The sequence below is a fragment of the Periplaneta americana genome, chromosome 1 (assembly GCF_040183065.1).
Source record: "Periplaneta americana isolate PAMFEO1 chromosome 1, P.americana_PAMFEO1_priV1, whole genome shotgun sequence".
Taxonomy (NCBI): Eukaryota; Metazoa; Arthropoda; class Insecta; order Blattodea; family Blattidae; genus Periplaneta; species Periplaneta americana.
Genome location: NC_091117.1, coordinates 217,482,867 through 217,508,919, shown reverse-complemented (window position 1 = coordinate 217,508,919; position 26,053 = coordinate 217,482,867). Strand labels below are relative to the sequence as shown.

Sequence of the window (26,053 nt, the reverse complement as noted above, 5' to 3'; positions counted from 1 at the left end):
GTAGACCTATACGGAAATGGGATTTTCCGAGCAATTAGAAAGTATGGTTCTCGGCTGGAATATTCCTACTCTTCTGAATGAGACAGGAATGTCACTTTTCAAACAACAGTTTGTAAATACCTAACCCTAACGACAAAAATAAAATCATGGATTGCGATGGACGAAGCTTTCGCTACAGATGGAAAAATAGTAATGTGTCAAGTGTGCGGTAAAAAAGTCGGGTGCTCTGTGAAATCACAACTGAAGAGTCTTACCTATCCTATACATGCCAGATATTGAGAAATAAATATTTTTATGATTTTACACATTTTGGTACATATTCAGCTTATTTTCTCTTCAGCTCTTCATAGAACATCTTGTTATTCATCATCTTTTACAGTATCCACCTCGCGTCAATGGAATTCCTTGTCACAAAGTATTAGGGGCTGCAAGACAATAAACACCTTTAAGAACAGCTTAAAAGATAACCTTATTAGCATTTCACTCCAATCATACTGATTTAAACTATCACTGACCACATTGTTACTTCTTTCTTTTAGACATCATCCTGATAGTGCTGTATTTTCAAAATTGTCTCATAATAATCTCTTTCTGTTATCTAATATTATTTGAAATATATTAACATTCTATGTATTTTAGTTTAATTCTGCTACACAGTTTATTTTAGTGTTTAATTAATAGTTCATAGTATTTTTGTTGTTTAATTCGTAAATAACTCTTGAATACATGTAACTCTCATCTTAATCAAATTGTTCAATTCTTTGTAAGTTCATGCATATGCATATACTCTTTTTGCTGGTTGAGTGGAAGAGAAGGCCTTACGGCCTTAACTCTGCCAGCTAAAATAAATTATTTGCGTGTATCAAGCAAATCAAGCTTTCAGGTATAACTCCCTGTAAAGCTGATTTGAATAATTTCGAGGGAAAAGTTATTCCGGGGCCGGGTATCGAACCCAGGACCTTTGTTTAAAAATACCAACGCTCTACCAACTGAGTTACCCGGGAACTCTACCAGACACCGATCGAATTTTTCCCTCTGTATCCACAGACCTCAAAGTGGGCTGACAACCGTCAAGCAACCAACATTGAGTGCACACTAACTCTGTGTGCCTTAAATTGTGGTTTTCTGTTAACGAACAGTGACGTGTATTATTCAAATCAAGCTTTCAGGTATAACTCCCTGTAAAGTTGATTTCAATAATTTCGAGGAAAAAATTGTTCCCGGGCCGAGTATCGAACCCGGGACCTTTGGTTAAACGTACCAAGGCTCTACCAACTGAGCTACCCGAGAACTCTACCAGACACCGATCCACCGATCCACATTTAATCAAAGGTCCCGGGTTCGATACCTGGCCCCGGAACAATTTTTTCCTCGAAATTATTCAATATAAATCATATTTCAATTTACAAACACTTGCAACACATTTTCTCTCAGTTCCAGGTTTCGAAGCGACGGGTGCACGTGGTTTGAATGATGTACCCAATGATCTATCCCTTACAACGATTGGTGAGTTCTTGAGAATTAATTCACATTTTCTTATTTCAGATATCAAACTTTTATATTACCGGTACTTCACAGATTAATACAGGAATAGTATTTTATGTTAATTTCAAAGACCAAAATGTAATATACAGGTAGTCCTTACTGTTTCATAAATTTGTCGGTTTTGGAACAAAATTTTAGTTTGATGATTTTGTAACAAATAATTAATATAATCTTCAAAGTAAATTATATTAGAGTCTATTTTCTCGAGCCACTTTTCATAGAGTTCTTTTTATCCTGCGAATGTACCAGTTTCTGGAATTAGATAGGAATAATTCGGTGATACTCAATTTAACGGTTTCCAAATTTTCGAAACTTCTTCCATGCAGGAAGTGGGCCGTGAATCCAAACAGATAGTAATACGAAGACGCAGCATGATGAGGAGTAAATGGCAGGTATTGTAGGAGTTCTATTCCTTCCAAATTTCTGGACTTTTTCTATAGTTATGCGAAGAGTAGGCCTATGTGGTCTCGCATTGCCTTGTTGGAAGAGAACTCAATGCCTGTATCCCTCTCTCAAAACTTAATTAAATAGTTCTAACTGTTGAGAATAAAGATGAAAATCTACTGCACTCTGTTTGGATTAAACTCCACCATGTCTAGTTTTATCTTGACTGCCTCACCAATGGGCCCTTATGCATGGGAAAGGTGTTAGGAATTGTACTACTATAGTCTACTAATTTTGCAGGGGACATCACAAATAAGTGAAAGAGAAGAAAGGTGGATAGAGAGTGATAGAGAATGCTTCTTGTTGTGCAGTAGTTCAGTGGAAATTAAGCAGGGGAGTTTTTTTTTTTTTTTGGCTTTTTCACATCTTGTCTTAATGTGCAAGAAATTTCCAGCCTTGAAGTACAGTCAACCAAAAAATATTGTGTGCTAACATCCAAAAAATCTAGAAACTTACTATTTTTCTTTACAAAATGTGCAAATTTGAAAGTTTATGCAACAAAATCTGAAAATATGCTACTTCATATGCACAATAGTCTATTAGGGCCGTATTCAGACATTCTTAGCGCGGGCTTCCGGTGGATGATCAGCGTTTTTCGTATTCATAAACCAGTGTTAGCGATATGATATGATTTGAATTCTGTACTAGTAACCAGTGGATAGCCGGGGCTAGCTTAGTACGCTCGTAGCGCGTGCTGCGAAATGTCTATGAATAGTAGTAGGTAGTAGTAGTAGTAGGTTTATTTTGCCTGGCAGAGTTAAGGCCATGAGGCCTTCTCTTCTACTCAACCAGGTTTCAGTAATATACATGAAATACAAAATTATATTACAAAATAACACGAAAGAAAATATCTTAGAAATTACATAAAATATAGTAGAAAATTACATTAGTCAAGATCAGTTACATAATATAAAATTACAAATAGTCAAGATCGGTTACATAATATATAAAATAAAGTATAAAATTACACATAATCAAAATCAGTTACACAACATAAGGGGAATACACACACACACACACAAACACACAATTCATAAGACCTAAAATGCCCGAGATAAATTCGACGATTAATTCACTTGAGATATATGATACAGTTAATATACTAATAGGAGAATACATATGGGTTACAAGTCCCCTTATATGCAGGTACACCTGAAATATGCAAAAATATGCACGATTAACTTTGAATTTTTGACATCACAGACGTTCAAAACATTTATAAAAATGTTTTGCGTGACTTTCAACCGATCAGTAAAAATATGCATTTGCATACCATTCTTTACCCTAATAATCAGTATGTAACAGCCTCTTTACACTATGCACAGTAGAATACGGTATTTTTATTACTTAGATTATCATAAAGAATGTTGACTTATATTGATCAAACATGTTTACACTAATTATAATATAAGTGTGCTAAAGTCCACACCTGTGGAGTAACGGTCGGCACGTCTGGCCGTGAAACCAGGTGGCCCGGGTTCGAATCCCGGTCGGGGCAAGTTACCTGGTTGAGGTATTTTCCGGGGTTTTCCCTTAACCCAATACGAGCAAATGCTGGGTAACTTTCGGTGCTGGACCCCGGACTCATTTCACCGGCATTATCACCTTCATTTCATTCAGACGCTAAGTAACCTGAGATGTTGATACAGCGTCGTAAAATAACCCAATAAAATAAAAAAAACATTATAAATAAAATACTTTGAATTACTCGTATAATACACAACACTGTACATAATAGTGTAAATAATGTGTATCAATGTGACCTGCATTCTTTACGATAGTAAAATAGCGTATTCTAGTGTATGTAGAGTAAATAATTCAAATTGTAAATATTAGTGTAATTCTTAAAATGATCCATGTTTTGTTCTGTCCAACTTAACTTAACCAAACAGGAGTCGCGTAAGGAATCAGTCAAGTATTTCTTTTGCTGGATGCACGCGCGTCGTCTACTCAAAAACTCCAGTAATGCTTAATCTTGTAGCCTCATGGGACAAAGTATGGTCCCTAACAATCAGTTCACACAAAATTAAGTGCACCGAACATTTCGCGGCAAATTCACTTCGTTTCTTAATGTTCTTGTTTCAATGAAGAAAATCTAACAGAAGTAATAAGAACAATAAGAAGAGTATAAAATAGATGCGCCATGAAATTAACTTCTAGAGTATCAGATTTTTGCAACGAAACCCGGGTTCCAATCTCTCATAGTTTAGTGGAATTTATGATAAAGAAAATCTTGGGGCAGATTTTCAATTTATCATTTACCATAAGTAAATTATTATTAATACTCATGCCACTTGCCTGTAACATATCCTTCGTTGTCACATCTGACCGGCAGTGAGCTGAAAACAGATCGAGAGGAAGCTATTCCACAACACACTCGTTTTCTCTGTGATATATTGTCCTGTATAAAGTTGATGACAGAAGACATTTATAAAACTACGTCAATGTGTCAAATAGAACGTAAGTCGATATACGAAACGACGCTTATGGTGAGAAATGAATGATGCATGGCAAATAAAAGGATAAATTTGCGAATTAAATTTTGGCTGTTTTGTATTGAGATATTTACGAGAGTTGATCTCTATGCTCTAGCCCTGACCCACTTATAGTTAAAAAAATAATTTTACCTAATTTTTTCACATAGTCTCCTAGTAGAACGATGCACTTCTCCCAGCGATGTTCCAACATTTCCTCAGTTTCCTGGAAGAAGGATTGTACCGTAGAAGAGGGTAAAGTCGATCAAAATTTTGCAATTTTGTTATGATATTGAGGTTATGCAATGGAGTGAAGTCCTATCCTTTACAAGGCACGTTACAAGAAGTGAATTACAACCTATCAAAGACTGATTTTTTTTATTTGACTTGTGATCGAAGTTACCTGCTTAAATAGGGTAAAGTCGATCACAATTGGATTTTTAGTTTAAGATCGATTTTAAAATATTGCGGAGTATAGTCGATCACTGTTTATGTTTTTAAAAAACAAATTAGGTGTATTAAATATATTTTATTTGTTATAAGGGGTGTATAAAACAATAATAATCCACCATATATGCCTATAGGATTATATAGTGTATCTTTTGTTGCTGTGATCATACAATTCGATACAATTAGGCCACTGTACAAACGTGAATATGATTGCCAACTTATAAAGCATAAAAACACATTTAATACTTCACATACCAACAAACAAAGATTTAACAATTCAAAATTTACATTGAAGTACTACACTTCAATTATAATCTAAAATGCTATTCAACATTGCTTAGGTTTATGTCAGATGTCATTTGAAATCTTCCTCTTCTCATGTCACTTCAGAAACTACGTTGTTCCCATAGTCAGGTACAGAGGGGTGTACAAAATACGTTCATTTGGCAGTGCTTCTCTTACGCAAGAAATTCACCATAATTTCGTCTTCCTCTTTCCCCACTATCCCACCAATATAAGCTATACTATGACACTTTTCTGTTTATAAGTGTTAGTTGGAGGTATTTCGGTGAAAAAAATATATTCTTCCTGCTGGTCCTATCTGCTTCGAGAAGGTCGATGGGATGATCGACTTAACCCTACAAAGATACAAGTTTTCTTAAAATAATAAGTTTCAACACTAACATTTACGAACTGCAAAACTATTATTTCAGGATACAATCTCCACGAAAAGTACTTACGTATACTTCCAGTCTCCTTTCACTGCTGACTATAATTTAGAGTTTGTAAGACTTTGTTTTCGTTTAGGAGAAAAAGTTGAGAATAACAATTTTCACTTCAACAGTAATTACACAGTGTTCCCATTGTTGGCATTCGCAGGCTTTTTGTTGTCCCTCTCGCTTACATTTACAATGCAAGGCATGAAGTCAGCATAACAAAATTTTAACAAGTAACTGAGAAAATATATCATTTTCAATAAAAATCGCAAATGATCGATTATACACCCACTGATTGACTTTACCCACTTCTATGGTACTATCTCTGCAAACCACTGGTTTACGGACTAAATGACTTCATTATTGGGTGAAAATTTCTACCCACGCAGGTGTTCTTTGACATTTTGAGAATAGCCTGAAGACGCTGGGTGTCAGATCTGTTGAACAGGGTAGATGGTCCAGCAATTCAAGTCCTGCTGTTGAAATAATTGCAGACATTGCAACAAAGGACTTGTGGCTTGGTGGAAAAGAACCTTTCGCCTCAACTTGCCACGCCGTTTCTCCTTCATAGAGCCCCAAAATTTTTCAATTAAATTTGCATAATAAAGATCTCTTATTGTGGCTCTTTTCTATAAATAGACTGTCAAAATAACTTATAACACTGATAGGCCTAACTGTTTATATTAATCGGACAACTTCATGTATATTTTATTTATTTTTAGTAGGTTATTTTACGACGCTTTATCAACAGCTTTGGTTATTTAGCGTCTGAATGAGATGAAGGTGATAATGCTGGTGAAATGAGTCCGGGGTCCAACACCTAAAGTTACCCAGCATTTGCTCATATTGGGTTGAGGGAAAACCCCGGAAAAAACCTCAACCAGGTAACTTGTCCCGGCCGTGGCCCACCTGGTTTCGCGGCTAGACGTGCTAACCGTTACTCCATAGGCATGGACAACTTCATCTAGTTACCACAGAATTTCAATCAGTGTTTCTGCCATGATATTTAATTCAAAATTTATGAGGCATTAGAAATCTTGATATCTTAGGAAAGAAAAACAGGATTTCACATTGATTAGGTTATGAGATTAGAAATATAAAAATTCGAAATTTATCCTTTGGAGAGGTGGAAAAATTCAAATACCATGGAGCATGGAGTAACAAATATAACTGATGCTTGGGAGGAAATTAAACACAGAATAAATATGGGAAATGCCTGTTATTATTCGGTTGAGAAGCTTTTATTATTCAGTCTGCTCTCAAAAAAGCTGAAAGTTAGAATTTATAAAACAGTTATATTACCGGTTGTTCTTTATGGTTGTAACTCTTGGACTCTCACTTTGAGAGAGGAACATAGGTTAAGGGTGTTTGAGAATAAGGTGCTTAGGAAAATATTTGGGGCTAAGCGGGATGAAGTTACACAACACAGAACTGCATGCATTGTATTCTTCATCTGGCATAATTAGGTGCTAGAAACAATAGATTGGCCGGTACTATTTTGCATTGCCTGTAATGAGGCGATATTAGCGATCCTAGTGGTGAGCAACTATCTAATGTTTGCATATTTACTACGTATTGAGCTTTGCGACTGTATATACTAGACTGTGATAATGCAATGCATACAGTTCTGTGTTGTGTAACTTTCTCCATTCTCCTGTAACTTCATGTCTCTTAGCCCCAAGTATTTTCCTAAGCACCTTATTCTCAAACACCCTTAACCTATGTTCCTCTCTCAAAGTGAGAGTCCAGGTTTCACAACACAACCATAAAGAACAACCGGTGATATAACTTTCAAATTTTTTGACAGCAGACTAGATGACAAAAGCTTCTCAACCGAATAATAACAGGCATTTCCCATATTTATTCTGTGTTTAATTTCCTCCCGAGTATCATTTGCGCGTTTTGAGATTACACTCTTCTAATATGAAAATTACCAAATGTAATTATTTTAGTTCAGCTTGAGGTCTATTAAACCTGTGCTTTTCTTCCACAGCTCCTATGCAGTCCATGATGGAAGAGACGGTGCTCGACCAAAGCTCAACAATGCAAGACGTCCAAGCCGAAAGAGGAGTGAACTCCGGGGCGCGAAGGGGCGCCGCATCCAGGGCGCTGGCCACATTCATGGCACCCTTCCTCTCAGTGCTAGTTCACGTGGTCAGATGACAATGCCATGTTGTGTACGATGCACTTGCTTAATTGTGTAGAAGTGTGTACGTTGGTTTAACAGGTAAAATAACGAACCGGTGACGTAAAGGGCACGTGATAGCCATTTACAGACGCTAGTCCAATGTTGCATCCGTGAAACAGGATACGCAGAAGTGGAAACTAAGAAACGCAAGTGAGTTTGATGATAGTCCAGTATTGCATTTGAGTGCGTGCGCGAGTGTATTGTTTCGTTTATTAAAAGGACATCTGTGGATGAAAGGATGAAAACTACATTTTAGACATTCGAAGTTATAGCGACAAACGTGTATCATTCGTAAAAGTGTACAGCTCATTTGAAAGAAAACATCTAATAGGGTGGTTTTTCTGTTCACAGAGACTGGTTGAAAGTTTTGAGAAAATATTGCAGAAGCTTGCTATAGAGATACATTTGGACAACAAAGCATCAGTTCTGTTCATTGTCAATACTAAAAGAAGTAGAACTATATGAGTTACATTAATTTTTCTTCTTCATTATTATTATTATTATTATTATTATTGTTATTATTATTATTATCATTATTATATACTTATAGAAATATATTTCTTCGTAATGTACTCATTATTATAGATGCGTTCGGTAAAAAATCATAATGAGAAAGGCGTATTAATATACCTACTTTATAGCTGAGGGTGGCCTTCTCGAAATTCCACGATTTTTATTGTCTATGAAAGCACGACCAAAGATGCAAGGGAATTTTTGTTTTTATTGAGAAGTTAAACTAAAATGTTTTCGCCATTGATATGCATTACACTGGTAATTGTTGTCTTTCGATGTGTTAATTACCCTATAGGTATCCCCTATAAGTTGCAAACAAATGCCTTACTACAGAGCGTTCGCCTACGGGTGGGGCCAGGAAAGCGGCCTGTCTGCGGTGTTGCTTGCGGGAATCGTCTATCCGTAAACTTCCGCTTTCTATACTGTACTCTGTAGGGTTTTAATTTTAAAAGTTTAGCAGCAGTAAAGACTGATGTTTTTGTAACATTAACTTCCTGTGAAACACGTCTTAGAGATTTATTAGGAGAGCGTGTATATGATGCTCTGATTTCATCAATTTTTTCTCCCGTCAATACTCTTCGTTTTCGCTTATGAATTGTAGCATTTATCGACTCTGTTGTCCTTAATTTGTTAACAAGACGTCTAACAGTTTCTCTACCCTGAATTGGAGCACCCGAATATTTCACTTCAAATTGCCTACGCACCTCTCTACATGACTCTGTTTTCACATATGCATCATACAAAAAAAAACTCTCTGTTCAAGCGTGAATTTTGCGTTTTACATTGTTAACAAATTTTACACAACGCTGAATATTTAAGCAACTGTGTCAAGAAACTGCACTGTACGTGTTAAATACTGCAACATCTGGCTCACAACTGATAACTTGTCGACCTTGATGTCTTTGATTGTCGAGCGTGTCTCAACAACTGCGCGCACAAAGCGGCGTATCAGTACATGCCGCTTTCCTGGCCCCACCCGTAGGCGAACGCTCTGTATAATAATACCGGACAGCTGTATAGCCTACTAGCAGCATTGACGTCAGTGCGAAATATCGCGGTCTTGACATCTAGCGGAGCGGCGTGGAATTACGTCCACAAATACAAATGTTAACATAGCGGAAATCGGACTATTGTTTAAAACGTGACGTACTAATGTGGAATAATATACGAGACACTTAAAAAATGTTTAATAGTACCTATTTAATGTAACATTATTTTATATCAAAGCTGCATATTATGAGAAATACCTTGCATGCTTCATATTATTTTCCGTAATTAATTGTTGCGTATGTTTTCTTTGCTTCAATGAGACAAAATCAGTTCTGACATTAAGAATGAATTTACAATAACGCTTTATATACGCATTGCTGACAACTGCAAAGATAAAAATGGTAGTAATCTGATCCTTGTAATAATTAATAAAGGCATCTGGACAATAATAAAACTTAATTTGCTAAAACCTTAAAATTTACAATATATTTTAACTTCTATTCATTTATTAGGTCTAAATAAAAAAGCTAATTTGTATTTTTCTATCAACACAGAGACAAAGGAATTAGGACTAATAAAGAATGTTGTTGATTCACGTTTTATGAATTGTCGAAAATCGAAAGTATAATTTGGAGCAATTTGTAATTGTAGCAATTATAAACAGCACATATACACCCTGACCTTTTAACACAGCACTAATTAATAAAACTATTTACTAGCCCAGCAACAATCTACATTGCAGTTGATTACAGCTTGTTTCGCGAATATCGCCACATCGGCCGCCTAGGTAGCAGCACCAGCGTCGTTCGCGCGAAAAACTGCTAGCTGTCCGGTATTATTATAATAAGGTATTTCGTACAAATTCTTCGAGATATTAATCAACCAGAACATATACAAAATGAAGGGCATATGGACTCGATTATGACTCGTCAATAAAACATTGCTTGTAAAGAGATTAGACGCCATATTTGTATAAGTAAAATTTAAATATAGATTGACTATATTCATTATTAAAAAAATTAAATAAGCAAGCGGGCGTCAATATCCGGACGCTCGTAGTTGGATAGTGGCATCTATAAATAAAGAAAACAACATCAATGGCTTCTAAATTTTCTTCCAAGAATATTAGTATTTGTTAAATCTGTAACAGTCAATAAACAATAATTACGATTTTAACGGCCACAAATATTGTTTTGAAGCATACAGCAGCGATTTCGAAACTGCAAAGTTATTTTATCACTGTTCATATGGCACGAGCTGTTTTACATAACCTAAAACACGAACATGGTACATAATAATAATAATAATAATAATAATAATAATAATAATAATAATAATTTGCTATTATGTTTTCAGCTTAATTGACGAATGTTATGTTAATTTTATTTATGCTCGACCATGCCGAAATGTAGTAATTGTACACCTGGTAGCAGCCCTTTAATGCACCTCATTAAAGTACACCTATTCATTATAATTCAGTTGTTCAGCCAATGAGAAAACACCATTGTACCATTATAAAACCGCAAATATCGATTATTCTCGAATATGCAATCGAAAGACAATTAGCTAAAAGTCACGGAGGCTGGAAATCCAATACTGTCGCAAAAGGTTATGTTCTGTTACTATAATAATTAGCGTTAATTGTAAATAATATTCAAATAAATTCAATTTCTCATCTCGTTTTTCAATTCTAAATCAATTTCCAGGTTATATCAAGACTAATGTTCATGTTATTCCCTAGATTATATCAAGGTCAATGACATTCGTGCCTCGGAAAAAATCAATAATTTCGCGTCTGCGCACATCTCACAATTCAGGTCAGTTCGCACATAACCATAAGAAGACCTAATTTTGAATAATTTCAAGTTAGAAATATGGTCGGGCATAAAAAGTCGTATGAAACTTGCCTATAATGGTATTAAAGACGCTCGTATGAAAATTATGAAACGAGCTTGCGCTCGTTTCATAAACAAACATACTTGCGTCTTAATTACTACCATTATAGGCTCGTTGCTTAATGTACTATTTAATATTCCTCTTAAGTTTACAGAAGTAAAATGTGAAATTATTTTAATCACATTAGTCCCGTCAACACTTCTAACCTGAAACTTCAAAAAGACGAAAATACACGTTTAGAATGAAAAAAAATGTATATATTAGAATTATATAATGAATCATAATTTGTTATTTATCCAACGCCTTAGATACCATTCTTCACTGATCATGGCCTCCTACATCATAGCCTACCTAGTACACGTATCGATTCTAAAATCCATGCCATGATATGTGATTATCTGAGGACTTATTTTCAACATATTTTCTTTCATAAAGCAGAATTTTTCGTTATGGTCATGGATAAAATTACGTATGGTACTTGTGAGCGTGATCTTTATTGCGCTAGTGTAATTTAAGCAATCGGCTGACGCCTCGTGCTTAAATCTTTCCACTCGCGCAATAAAGATGCATTTACCTCACAAGTACCATAAATAACTATTATCATTGTTCTTGGGCCACGAGCTGTTTTTCATAACCTAAACCACGAACATGATACATCATTTTAATAACAATAATAATAATAATAATAATAATAATAATAATAATAATAATAATAATAATAATTAAAATTTGCTATTATGTTTTAGAGTAATTGACGAATGTTATGTTAATTTTATTTTCGAAATCTCATTTATAATTTTGAGTAATACAATGTAGAAGAACGTGACTCAGGTATAATGAATACGAGAAAATGGTGTGATATTTTGTACATTGAAAGTCTCTCTCGCAACCTTCTACAGTGTTGAACTCAAACTTTCGATCAGTCTCGAAAAAGAGAACCACAATTCCCCTCCACATCAGTCATGTTTGTATTTATTTCGGTGTTTGTTAGAGACGAAGAAACAAATCAAAACAGTCCTTTTAACATTCCTTCCATACTGTAAAAGCTACACTAGCAAGGATTCCGCTACAGCGGCCCCAACAACGGATATAGAGAAGAAACCCACATGGGCGATTATGTATTATAGACATATTTCATAAGACAAACATGTATAAACCGTATGGAAATTTATCACAGTTCATTACTAAGACAATTAACCTGCATAAATATATCATGTAAGTTACTCTAATATCAACCTACAGGGAGTCATATCAATAAATACAAAATGGTAAATTATAATTTCCATTAATGTTTCCTTGAAACTTGTAGGATTATAAGTTTGAAGGATTGAGTAGCAGGGTAAGAATTATTCGAAGATGTAGAATGTGTTTACTTTAATAGGTTATATACTATATCTCAGTCTCATTTCAAATTAAATATCTACGTACTTTAAACTACACATATGTTACCCAACGACGTCATTTTAATTTTACGAAAACGCCTGGGAATCGAAATTGAGAAATTATTCAAATATGTTACAAAATTAGGTCACAAATTTATAATTATAAATTGAGCAGTAGAAAATCAAAAATATATTTGTGATTAGATGAAGTTTGTATCACGAAATTTGGTTTTTACAAACTGTCTTTCATAGAACTATGTTTTATATCCAACCACGATTTAACCCATCATATTGTTCATGGCAGTTTGTCTGCATCTGTATTCATCGCTACAGATAGGGTTTCCTTTATGCTATTGTTTGGATTAACCATGCATAACAGATGTCATTGATAGACCTCGGATTTTTTGGCCCTTAAAAATGGACTTTTATGCACCTAAATTAGGATTTAAAATTATCAAATTAGGTAGTAATACACAATTTTGGGCAGTTAAAGATACGATTGTGTATCTAAAATGTGTTCTATCAACTCAAACTATAATAATAAATAACTGTAAAAATGCAGTTATTGAGTATTAGGCATTGCGTTATACAGTTACAAAGCCAGTAAACAATAACAGTTTTACTTACTTACTTACATACTTACTTACTTTTCTTATTTACTTACTTTCTTTTCTTACTTACTTTCTTACTTACATACTTACTTTTCTTACTTACTATCTTACTTACATACTTACTTTTCTTACTTTCTTTTCTTACTTACATAATTTATTACTTACTTACTATCTTACTTACATACTTACTTTTCTTACTTACTTACATACTTTCTTACTTACTTACTTTTCTTACTTACTTTCTTTTCTTACTTATTTACTTTCTTACTTACATACTTACTTTTCTTACTTACTTTCGTACTTACATACTTACTTTTCTTACTTACTTTCTTACTTACATACTTACTTTTCTTACTTACTTACTTTCTTACTTACATACTTACTTTTCTTACTTACTTTCTTTTCTTACTTACATACTTTCTTACTTACTTACTTTTCTTACTTACTTACTTTTCTTACTTACTTTCTTTTCTTACTTATTTACTTTCTTACTTACTTACATAATTTTCTTACTTACTTACTTTTCTTACTTACTTTCTTACTTACTTTTCTTACTTAATTACTTTTCTTACTTACTTACTTTTCTTACTTATTTACATACTTACTTACTTTTCTTACTTACTTTCTTACTTACATACTTACTTTTCTTACTTAATCACTTACTTTCTTACTTACTTACTTTTCTTACTTACTTATTCTTACTTACTTTCTTACTTATTTACATTATTACTTACTTACTTTTCTTACTTACTTTCTTACTCACATACTTAGTTTTTTCTTACTTACTTACTTATATACTTACTTTTCTTACTTACTGCTTGTAAGGAACACACAGGTTCATTGCCGCCCTCACATAAGCCGCCATCGGTCTCTATGCTGAGCAAGATTAATCCAGTCTCTACAATCATATCCCACCTCTCTCAAATCCATTTTAATAGTTTTAATGACAGTTTTAGAAACTTTATCCTGTTTTGTCTTAAATTATGAATAATTATTAATGAATACATCGACTTCATTGCTCTATGGCTGCAGATACAAAAGTTTTAATATTAAGCTAAAATTAAATTAATTATCTTACTAATGAATGTATAATTAACACATTATTATTATATAATCGGCATTGCAAAACATATCTAGGCTCTCCTCTGAATTTTAATTTCTGAAACTTTGCTTATTTTGAGGCAGAATAACTTTATAAGTGGAGGAAGTTATTTTCAATGATACAGATGCATACACAGGGTGTTTCCGAGGTAGTGTTAGAAACTTTCAGGGATGATGGGGAAGAGCACATGTATCAATTTGAGATAAGGAATCATGGTCCTGAAATGACCGAGCCGAAAGTTACAAACAAAAAATGTTGTGTGGAAATTACATAATTTTATTCCTCTGTACACCTTATTTATGTGTATTTATGTATACATCTTACACATATTGTATTCATCTGACGTTGTTTACGTTGTCTACTTACAGTATTCCATTCAGTGCGCTGTCTGAGGGATGGGGACAGGAAACTGCACTAAAGCAATGCAGATAGCGTAATGTGTAACGGACATGGTCGGTCCTGATATGCACATCTGTAGACAGCAGTGTATGTGTACAAGTTGCAGTGTCCAGTCGATCAGTCCTAGTGAAATGGAGGAGTACACGAGAGCGGAATAAGCAGACCTGATTTTCGAATACGGATGAGCCAATGGGAACAGTAGACAAGCTCACAGATTATATCGGGACAAGTACCCACGTAGGAGACATCCGGCCTGTACCATCTTTCCACGACTGTTCAAAAGTTAAGGGAAGGAGGGCAAGTGATGCCAAATTACAATTCTATTTCCACACAAATATTTTTGCTTATAAGTTTCGACTCAGTCATTTCAGGACCAGGGTTCCTTATCTCAAATTGATACATGTGCCCTTCGCCACCATCCCTGAAAGTTTGTAATACCACCTCGGAAACACCCTGTATATTAAACATAATATTTGCAATGCCGATTTCTTTATAGAGCAATATATCATTTTTACAACTACACTATTACATACAAATTCTTTGATCCAAACTCACCCCAAGATATTAAAAAGATTCTCTTTTTTTTACTTGGTTATTTAACGATGCTGTATTAACTACTGGGCTATATATTGTCGATAGAATTGGTGACAGCGAGATGAGGCCGAGGATTCGCCGGAGACTAAACGACATTGTCTTACGGTTGGAAAAAACCCCAAGCGGGAATCGAACCCACATGAGAGTGAATCCATGTCCTCTTTTACTGCTGCACAAAAAATTAAGGACACATTATTAGCAAAATAAGAATAAGCATTTTTATGCTCTAAAACCTAAAAAATATATCACAGTGGGCAAAATAGATATTTCATACGCCATGAAACCCTTTCTTAAAGTTCGTATTTTACGTAAAGTGTAAAAATTCTTGCGGCGTTTACTTGCAAAATCAGATACATCACTAAAACATTATTGTTCAGTATGAAGGAAAAACGTCTGCAAGAAACCAAGGATTTGCAACCAATACTATTCTTTTATCATTCAAATCCATGCAATGTATCTGGCTTTGGAGCATAACAGTCCTATAGCAGTTGTAGAATCATATGGAGATATGAAATATAACATTAACTCATTTTCGAAAAAAAAAAGAAGTGATGTATCTGATTTTGCAACTACACGCCTCATTTGACTAGTTTTAATTTATCATTAAAGAGTATTAAAAAATTTAGCCTAAAATCTGAGGTCTAATCATTGAGTGGTACGATTGTGTGAATGGAACTTTCACTTCCGTTCTAAAATCAAAATATCTCGAGACACGCTTATAAATTTGAAACACTTCCTAAAAATCAAATAATCGTGACTTTTATTACAAAAAAATCAACAAAATAACAGAAAGAAAATGCCTCATTAATTATGCTGCAATTTTCAATAGAATTAAAATGAAAGCTAAAGGCTGATTAGGGATAATAATTAATCGTTCTTCTGCAATCAAGATATCCATTATGGCTTAAACTGTAAAATCGCGGTGATTATAGCATTGAAAAAATATTTCGCGTCCTTAAAAAATAGCATTATATTATTAAACGCATAAGTTCCTCGAATTAATTTCGCAGAAAAAAAACCTTCAAATTTGAGGTTGTTTAGCTCGTTTGAATGCCATCCTTCGCAAGGACTTCATTCTACCATTGTTGAAAAGCCTAATGCTGACATAGTGTCAACCATATAAAGAAAAATTCCCACCGTGTGTCTACAGTCATTGTAGTATGAAAGTAATGACACGATATGGTAATAAGAAAGGATTCGTTAGAAATTGCAGAGTCTGAGGTAAATATAATTGATATAAACTTGTCTATCAAATATTTATTTTCTGTATAAAAGCTATAGCATTCTGAGGTAAAACATCAAGCATTACTTTGCATATTGAAAATCAAACAACATATTATGTTTCTAAGAGCAATTACATAAGATCTCTTAAATTTTTTACATATATGTTATCCATTTGAAGTATCAGACATACCAGCATAATAATATTAGGTTGGAGCATAAGTTCGTAGCGTTTTTTTTTTCATAAATTTATTAAACACACCAGATACACATAAAAGAGAAGTTAATTATCAACAATATATTCTCCTTCACTATTTACGACAATTTGCCAACGCTGGAGTAGTTTTCCGGTTCCACGTCTGTAAAAATCGCGTGGTTTTGATTTTTAAAAAGTCGTCAAGTCATGTTCGAAGAGCATTTTCATCCGGAAATGAAGTCCCTAGAAGGTTCGATAGAGAGCGGAAAAGGTAAAAATCTTAGGACACAAGGTGGGTGCGGAATGGCTTCCCAACCCAACTCCTAGATATAGTTTTGTGTCAGGTTAGCAGAGTGCGGAAGGGCGTTATCGTGGAGTAGCATCACTTCACGCAGTCTTTTTGGTCATTTTTCTTGAATTGCGTGTGCAAGACGTCTCAGTTGGTGGTAATAATTGTCGCACGATTTTGGAATGGTCACAGTTCATCACACTTGCCAGTTCTCGGGCACACTGACATCGATCATTGTGGATTAATGTGTTTAAACGGTCTTTATCAAACCCCGAATGTCTTCCTGAACGTGGATTGTCAATAATGTCAAAACGATCCTTCTTAAAACAAGAAAACCATTTCCTTGCCTTGCTCTCTCCGATAGCATTGTCCCCATACACGGAACGAATGTTTCTGGCCGCCTCAGCTGATTTCGCCCCTCTATTGAACTCAAAAAGAAGAATATGTCGGAAATGTTCCACTTTCTCTACTTCACACTCCATTTTATAACGTCCACGGCTTCACTCACTATCTGCAAAAATGAAAGCTTCAGTATCTAAATACAAGCACAACGACATTACCGGTGATAGTCGTTGCACTACTTATTTGCGTCAACGTTTAAGTATTGCAAATAAACGCGGAAATGCAATGAGCGTTTTGGGTACTCTTCCCGAGTCCAGCCCTTTGGATGAACTCTTTCTCCTGTAAATTTTTTTATTCTGTGTGTAAATATTTCTGTTTAGTTTTATATATAACCAGTATATATGTAATACCATTTTATAAAAAAAAAAATACTATTGCCAACGGAAATAACAAACAACAATATTTAACCTCAAAAGTAAGATAAGCTGAAATGTTACATTAACAGAATAAAAACACGAAAGATTTTTACAGACATTTATTTATTATTAAAGCACAAAAATTGAATTTGAAATAAAAAAATGACAATCGGTAAATAAACCCATAGCAACCGGAGTACTAACACGCGAAACAAAAACGCTACGAACTTATGCACCAAGCCAATATAAAATATAATAATGAAAGATGCAAAGGAAAAGTTCAGAAAATAATGATTGCCTCTCTAATGAGATTCCAAAAAACGCTATCTAAATTCCCAAGAAGAAATTTTGTAAGTGGAAAATTGAAAGTAAAAAATTGTGGAAGGCATAAAATCATACTAAAAATAAAATAAACATGTATAACAAATGGACAATAAAATATGCCCAGAATAGGCTTTGAAGTACAAAAACAATGCAGGAGAAGTTGTAATATATATCTTGGTCATAGAAGACATCATCTGTGGCATACGTTCTGATGAAACAAGTTCTAAGCTAAGACAATATGCAGTAGGTATATTCACAATGGTAACGAAGAACATGATCTAATTTCAATAATACTGGCGTTTGTTTCTTTATGCTCGACCATGCCGAAATGTAGTAATTATATACCTGGTAGCAGCCCTTTAATGGACCTCATTAAAGTACACCTATCCATTAAATTTCAGGAGTTCCACCAATCAGAAAACACCATTGTAGCAATATGAAAGCGCAAGTATCGATTATTCTCGGATATGCAATCGAAAGACAACTAGCGATACGTCACGGAGGCTGGAAATCCAATACTGTCGCAGAAGGTTATGTTCTGTTACTATACTAATTAGCGTTAATTATAAATAATATTCAAATAAATTCAATTTGTCATCTCGTTTTTCAATGTCGAAATCAATTTCCATTTTTTTTGTCAAGATTAATGTTTATTTTACTCTCTAGATTATATCAAGGTCAATGACATCATTGTTTCTCGGAAAAAATCAATACTTTGCGTCTGCGCACATCTCACAATTTACGAGATATTGCACAAGGTCAGTTCCGCTCCCCAGTCAGATAAGAATAACATGAATACTTATGAATACTTTCAAGTTAGAAATATGGTCGAGCATAAAAAGTCGTAAGAAACTTGCCTATAATGGTAATTAAGACGCTCGTATGAAAATTATGAAACTTTACTTGCGCTCGTTTCATAAACGTACTCGCGTCTTAATTACTACCATTATAGGCTCGTTGCATAATGTACTATTTCCTTTCAGTAAGATTCTATGCCTTCCACTATCTCATTATTATTTAATACAACTATTTGTTAACTAAACCAAAATTTAATGTGGTAATGTTTTGAAATTAGTTTAAATTGAGAGGATATAGTTACAGTAAATTACGTTTTGTAACTCATCTTTAAAGAAACAAATATTAAGTTTGATGGTTACGTTAGAGCATCATATTCTAGGAAAATAATTGAGATTGAACTCCGTTCGTAGTGATGGGGTTGAGTTCAACGTTATTGGTATACAATTTTTAATATTCGTTACATGAAATCACTTTCACAAGAATACTTTTAAATTAATGATTTCCATACAACTTTAAGCTCTAACTTTGATTGTGTTATGACCTTCGAGCAAGCAATTCTCTGCTCTGAAACAAGACATATCAAAATAACGGTTCGTCAAAATATAGCCGACGATATTCAATCCCATATTGATAACATGATTTCTGAAATTAACACGTAAATATCAATAAATAGAAGTAATTGATAGATTTACGTGAAAAAAAGATTTCATGACTATGACTGATGTTTGTATTGGAGAAAAACATTAAATATAAATGATGACGATATTAATGTAATGTTATTTCGAATTGGAAGTACAAAACTATTATTTTCTTAATTACAATTATTGTAATTAGTTTTCTTTTCTTTGCTGGTAAGCTTTAAAATTGAAAATCTATATTTCTGCGTTGCTCTTTATGATGATCTAGCCTATGTGTGGACATTTGACATGGTACTGCATAAAGAAAAAACAGACAGATTTAATTAATTCTACTTAATTTTCTGTCTCTCTCTTGTCTGCTATATGTACACCAATGTAAACAGAGTCTCTGAAGTCTAAAATTACACAACGGAAATGCGTGGACTTTACTTAACAGGCTTAAATCCAAAGTTATGTGGTCACTGAATCATTTGTTCAAATGTATCACAATTCTGTGATTGTTTTGTCATTGAGTAAGCTCTTATATGTACATCAGCTTTACAAGAAGACATAAGTCTGTTACATTTTTTTTTTTATCTATACTAATAATAAATCTGTAGCCGAAATTTTTCTGGTACTTTTCGATTTTCCAAAAATAATTGGTCCTAACATATATAATTAACCGCCCTGAAACCGGAAATCGCTTTTTTTAAATTTTTGTTTGTATGTCTGTCTGTCTGTCTGTCTGTCTGTCTGTATGTTTGTTACCTTTTCACGCGATAACGGCTGAACCGATTTATATGAAAATTGGAATATAAATTAAGTTCGTTGTAACTTAGATTTTAGGCTATATGGCATTCAAAATATTTTATTTAAAAGGGGGTTATAAGGGGGCTTGAATTAAATAAATCGAAATATCTCGCTTATTATTGATTTTTGTGAAAAATATTACATAACAAAAGTTTCTTTAAACATAATTCCCGATAAGTTTTATTCCATGCAAAAAGTTTGATAGGACTGATATTTAATGAGATAAACGAGTTTCAAAATTACAATAACAACGCCATCGAAGGCCGTGTAATGAAATAAAAAACAAATGACTTCGTCTATAAGGGGCCTTGGACAGCAACAATCGAAAGCTATGAAAGATATCCTACAGAGAATGATTCTGCGTTTGTATGAAGTGATATCGGAAGCTAAATTAACCGATTTGTATAATTAATTATTAATTCACCATTGGAAAGTGTAGTTTCTCTGGATGGACATAATGCTATAATGTTATTACAGTAACTTCTGAGTGAATTGAGGACAGGTAAGATTAAAATAGCTTCTTATGCACAGAAAACTTGATAGGTATTCGTTTCCTGTATTTCCTAAAATAATTTTTATGACCAAATGAGTGGTCTCTAGATCAATTTTTTTAATATAATTTAAATTAAGTGGCATAATAAACGATTTATCCTTCTATCAAACACGAGTGTTCCCTGGATCAAACGTCCTATTTTAATTATGTAATTACTTTATATTTATTTCTAACGGGTGCAGCGGAGCGCACGGGTACGGCTAATTTGCAAAATATAATCTGAAAACAGATAAGGAAATCATATAAATTTAAATTTTAAGAACATAATCACAAAAAATAATGACTCACTCTTAACACAACTAAAGATAATAACAGATTTTGTTGTGATATGCGAAGTAGCCCCTAATTGTCACAATGTTTGAATTGCAATAAAATGTAACTCTTTACGATTTCTTACTAAAGGCTCATTCACAATGAAAATTAAACATAACGTAAGCGTTAACTTAAGAATATAAACGTTACGGTAAAATCAAGAAGTCATACCATCATTCACGATGGGAACATAAACATTAGAGCAAACATACTTGGTAACCATGGAAACATAACAACGACGCCATTTCCTCATATTCTGTCGTATACTTCAGCGCTCCACGATTGTGTTCTGTTTGCAAATCACGTAAGCATAAGCATGAAAGTTTGGAGTTCGCAAACTTTCATGTTAACGTCTTACGGTAATGTTTATGTCAATGCTTATGTGAATCATTGTGAATGATCCCATTTGGTAGCCTGGGCGCAAACTTCTGTGTTTATGTAACGGTTATGTTTAATTTTCATTGTTGATGGGCCTTAAGTCTTGTTTATGAAAATGGAGATCACCGTTTGTCCAAACGGATATGATTTGCATGGGTTTATATTTTCTCGTGCTGTTTTCTATGTAAGTATTTAACTTTAGATTTAGTGTGACTATGTTAAGTAAAGTCGATACTGAATTGACGAAGGAACATGCTAGAAATGCAGACTGTTGATTTTCAGTTTACTTATACACAGAGGAAATGTACATTAATTTTAATATAACACTATTCACATTTTTGCATTTCTCTCTGCACATTTATTTAATTTAAATGGGATGTTTCATGACAAAAGATCGGAATTATCAATAGATTATGCTTGTCAACAGCGATTTTGTTGTTTCATATGCAGTTTTGCCAGCTGATTGCATAATAGGTTTTATTTGAGTAGCTTAATATCAAAGACGGACATCTGTCGTCTCCATAGTTTTAATCTAGAGGCAGTTTTTTAATTCACAGTGTTCTTTGTAATATTTAACACAATTTATTTTATAAATGTAATGTTAGAGTTTGCGTATGGTTTCACTATAACTGAAAAGAGCATGAAAAATTGTATGAAAAACCTCAAATATCTAAATTTCGATTGAGGTCAGATGTCCGTCTTTGATATTAAGCTACTCATTTATATAATATGCATATTTCAAATTAAATATAAAAAACTCAAGAATAATGAAAAAATCTGGGTGTTATAAAAATTTGGTTTCACGTATTTGAAACTGCACCAGAAGTCCATAGGAATAATGATGATGGCTGGGTGAAGCGGAAAAAAATTCTCTCCGGCACCAGGACTCGAACCCGGGTTTTCAGTTCTACGTGCTGACGCTTTACCCACCAAGTCACACCGGATTCCAGTTCCGATGCCGGATTGAATTCTCTCAGTTTAAGTTCCACCTCGTAGTTTTTCTTTAGTGTCCAACCCTCATGCACTGCGTCACAGATGTGTGACATTGGCACAATGCCTAACACACTATGTGCAGAGGTGCACTCATTGCGAGTGACTAAGTGGCCGGGATCCGACGGAATGAGCACCGTATTAAATCACTAAGTGATTATTTACGCATACCGTATATTATTGTGATTTTTATATGATGAAGGATGGGAGGAGCGGAGAAAAATTCCCTCTGGCACCGGGACGGCGCTTATTCCATCGGATCCTGGCCACTTAGTCACTCGTAATGAGTGCACCTCTGTACATAGTGTGTTGGACATTGTGCCACTGTCACACATCTGTGACACAATGCATGAGGGTTGGTCACTAAAGGGAAACAAAGAGGTGGAACTTAAACTGAGAGGATTCAACCCGGCATCGGAACTAAAATCCGGCGTGGCTTAGTGGATAAAGCGTCAGCACGTAGAGCTGAAAACCCGGGTTCAAGTCCCGGTGCCGGAGACATTTTTTCTCCATTCCACCCATCCTTCATCCTATGATAATGCAGAATTCCTGGACATAAATATCATACGTACTTTGGTACGTCACAATAATACCATAGGAATAAACTATAATTTCCTTTTAATATACAAAAGCTTAATCGAAACAGATTTTATAAATACAGGCTACTATAAGTATTCTAATTGTATCTATAAAACACACGTTAACTAAAAAATCTTTGGTGATGGAAAATTTTCGTAAACAGGCTTGAAATCAGCGCGAAAAATGTTCATAATGGTGTACTTTACTTTTTACTTTAAAAGGAAAAGAGTTCAATTTTATTGACAAATGCAAATAATACTACTGAGTCCTAAAATAATTGCATTCTTAGCCACAATTAATAGTTTTCACGAATGAATATTAAAAAAAATGTGTTTTTCATGTTCTTGATACGTTTTGGTTCAATTGCTCAAAATATTACGAGGCTCTTTTGGAAATTAATGCAAGAGTGTATCCTGAAATTTATCTTTTTTGAAAATAAAGTAATCCAAATTCATTTTCGACCTCTTATAACTTATGAAAAATTATGTATGTTAATGGTATTGAACATGATAAGGTAATATAACAACGAAATTGTAGAATAAATATATCAGTAAAATGTTATACATCTATTTCAGTAACAAAGAATCGGAGATAATTTTGTACATCAAATTACATCATTTGCATTTTTATATATCATATCCAAGATATGCAATAATAAATATTGTGAAAAATATACACTGTTAACTGTAAAAATGATAATTCGCTAACGAATATTTTATATATACCCATGGGTAATATACTCGTAATATTTGAAGTGATGTTTAGAAATTTCAGTAACGGGAACTTCACTTACATCTTTGAACAAAAAAATATGTTGATATATTATTTTTATTTTGTAAGTAATCTTGACTAGAAATTGAAATATCTACTAATGCATAATATAATGTTATTTAGTTGTATTAGACATTGCTAAAATGTATAAATCATTTCAACATTTTCGGTGATTTCTCAGATTAAATAGAGAATGGCTCGAAAAATTTTAATACTTATATGGGTAGTGATTCACACTTAGGCTATTTAAACTAGCTTCAAAATTTCTCCGCCTCTTCACCATCGTATTCAACACATGTAAGGAACCTCTTCTGTATGGTATACAGAGATTAGATGCACATTTCTTGCAATTACACCTCTTATTCTGTTTTTGAGATCGTAAACATTATTTGACTTGCTTGCACAATTACACAAGATTTTCAGACAAAAATTACATATAGAAAGATCTGGCGAACGTGCTGGCCGTTGCACTGGTCTTCCTCCACCAATCCATCTTCGCTGAAATGTTTCGTTAAAATACGTTCCGACATGCCGAGTAAAGTGCAATAGAGCACTACCTAAGATTTTCCACACAGTTTATCTGGAGAGACCATTCTGCACTATATAGTCTTGTTGATTAGCTTGGATTACGTAAGAAAGCCTCTTTTATAGGAACTATGATTCCATGGCATCGGCCTGTATGTGGTCGATCGCTGTTTGCTTCGTAATTGTCAGCTATTAATCTGGTTTGGATGAACCTGTCATAAATGGTCAATTTAAGAGGGGAATTACTGTTAAATTAGACTTCATTCTTTTTTTTTTGCGAAAAATTGTGAGGTACTGAAAGAAAATAAACACCTCCATGTGTTCCGCAAACTTTCGTTTTTGCTCCAAGCTGAATATTGCACCTATTTTTACAATAGACATGAAAACAAATTCATTGTAACCATGGAAATACCGTGACCTGCCTTATTTTAAAGAAGTGAAAACATATTAATCCCCAAGTTTCTGTGTTTAATCAGAAACATTAGCTATATGGATCATATGCGGAGAGTAAGAGGAAGGCAGAAAATAGTAAAGACTGGAGAATTCTGGGTTTGCAGTGATGGATATTCCCTTGGGTAGAAGAATATAAATGAATGAATTAATTAATAATTGTTAACATTTTTGGGACATGGATTATAATTATGAATAGTATCTCTCATAAAATAATATTTATTATTTATTACTTCAAAATTATTTGTATTGTATTTTTATTAGCAATTTACAAGCTTTAAACGGAACAAGAATGCGTCTTCCATCCGGTATGATGAATGTTATAAACATATTTATAATTTATGAAGTTCATAGACATATATTAAAGGTCGTTTGTACATGTTAACCATATGAAATTGTATATAGATGTGGCATTGTGTTGATAATAGTTACAATTTCATAAACTAAAGATATGTTGAAGATTATCGGTACTTCCATGTCGAAATAACCAAAGAAAAGAAGCGTCATATTTAAGGAAATTTTATATATTTTCATTTACATTGTCTTAGTACTGAACACCATGTACAATGTATGAAATAAAAATACAAACCATCTTAATATTATATTGTGTTCACTGTTTTTACCAACTTCCATTGACATATTTTGCGGACACTTGACGGTGAAACTCTACAAAATATGTTTGCAACCATATTACTTTCTATCCCGTTCCTTCATCCCAACACAAAAATTGCTATTATTACGGCGATTTTATTTTTACCATCACTTTATTACAAAAATGTACAAAATGTCATTAAATATTGAAATTTAGTATGTTTTTCATGACCAATTTTCGAGTAAAACTAGGCGTTCACTTACCGGAAAATATCCGTTCGCCGCGTTCGGATTTTTTTCTTTACTTACTTACTTACAAATGGCTTTTAAGAAACCCGAAGTTTCATTGCCGCCCTCACATAAGTCCGCCACCGGTCCCTATCCTGTGCAAGATTAATCCAGTCTCTATCATCATACCCCACCTCCCTCAAATCCATTTAGTATTATCCTCCCATCTACGTCTCGGCCTCCCTAAAGGTTTTTTTCCCTCCGGTCTCCCAACCAACACTCTATAGCCTATGCATTTCTGGATTCGCCAATACGTGCTACATGCCCTGCTCATCTCAAACGTCTGGATTTAATGTTCC

At 33.9% G+C, this 26,053-nt stretch overlaps 1 protein-coding gene across 1 annotated transcript in view; it reads left to right on the top strand.

The window, feature by feature from the left end:
• The window catches only part of LOC138708147 (lachesin-like), a 692,871-nt gene extending 681,756 nt beyond the window's left edge, over positions 1-11,115 (top strand). The window contains exons 9-10 of the mRNA XM_069838394.1: positions 1,435-1,506; positions 7,623-11,115. Of these exons, the coding sequence (XP_069694495.1) occupies positions 1,435-1,506; positions 7,623-7,792 (242 nt within the window). The 3' untranslated portion in view covers positions 7,793-11,115. The remainder of the gene's footprint in view (positions 1-1,434; positions 1,507-7,622) is intronic.
• The last annotated feature ends 14,938 nt before the right edge of the window (positions 11,116-26,053 follow it).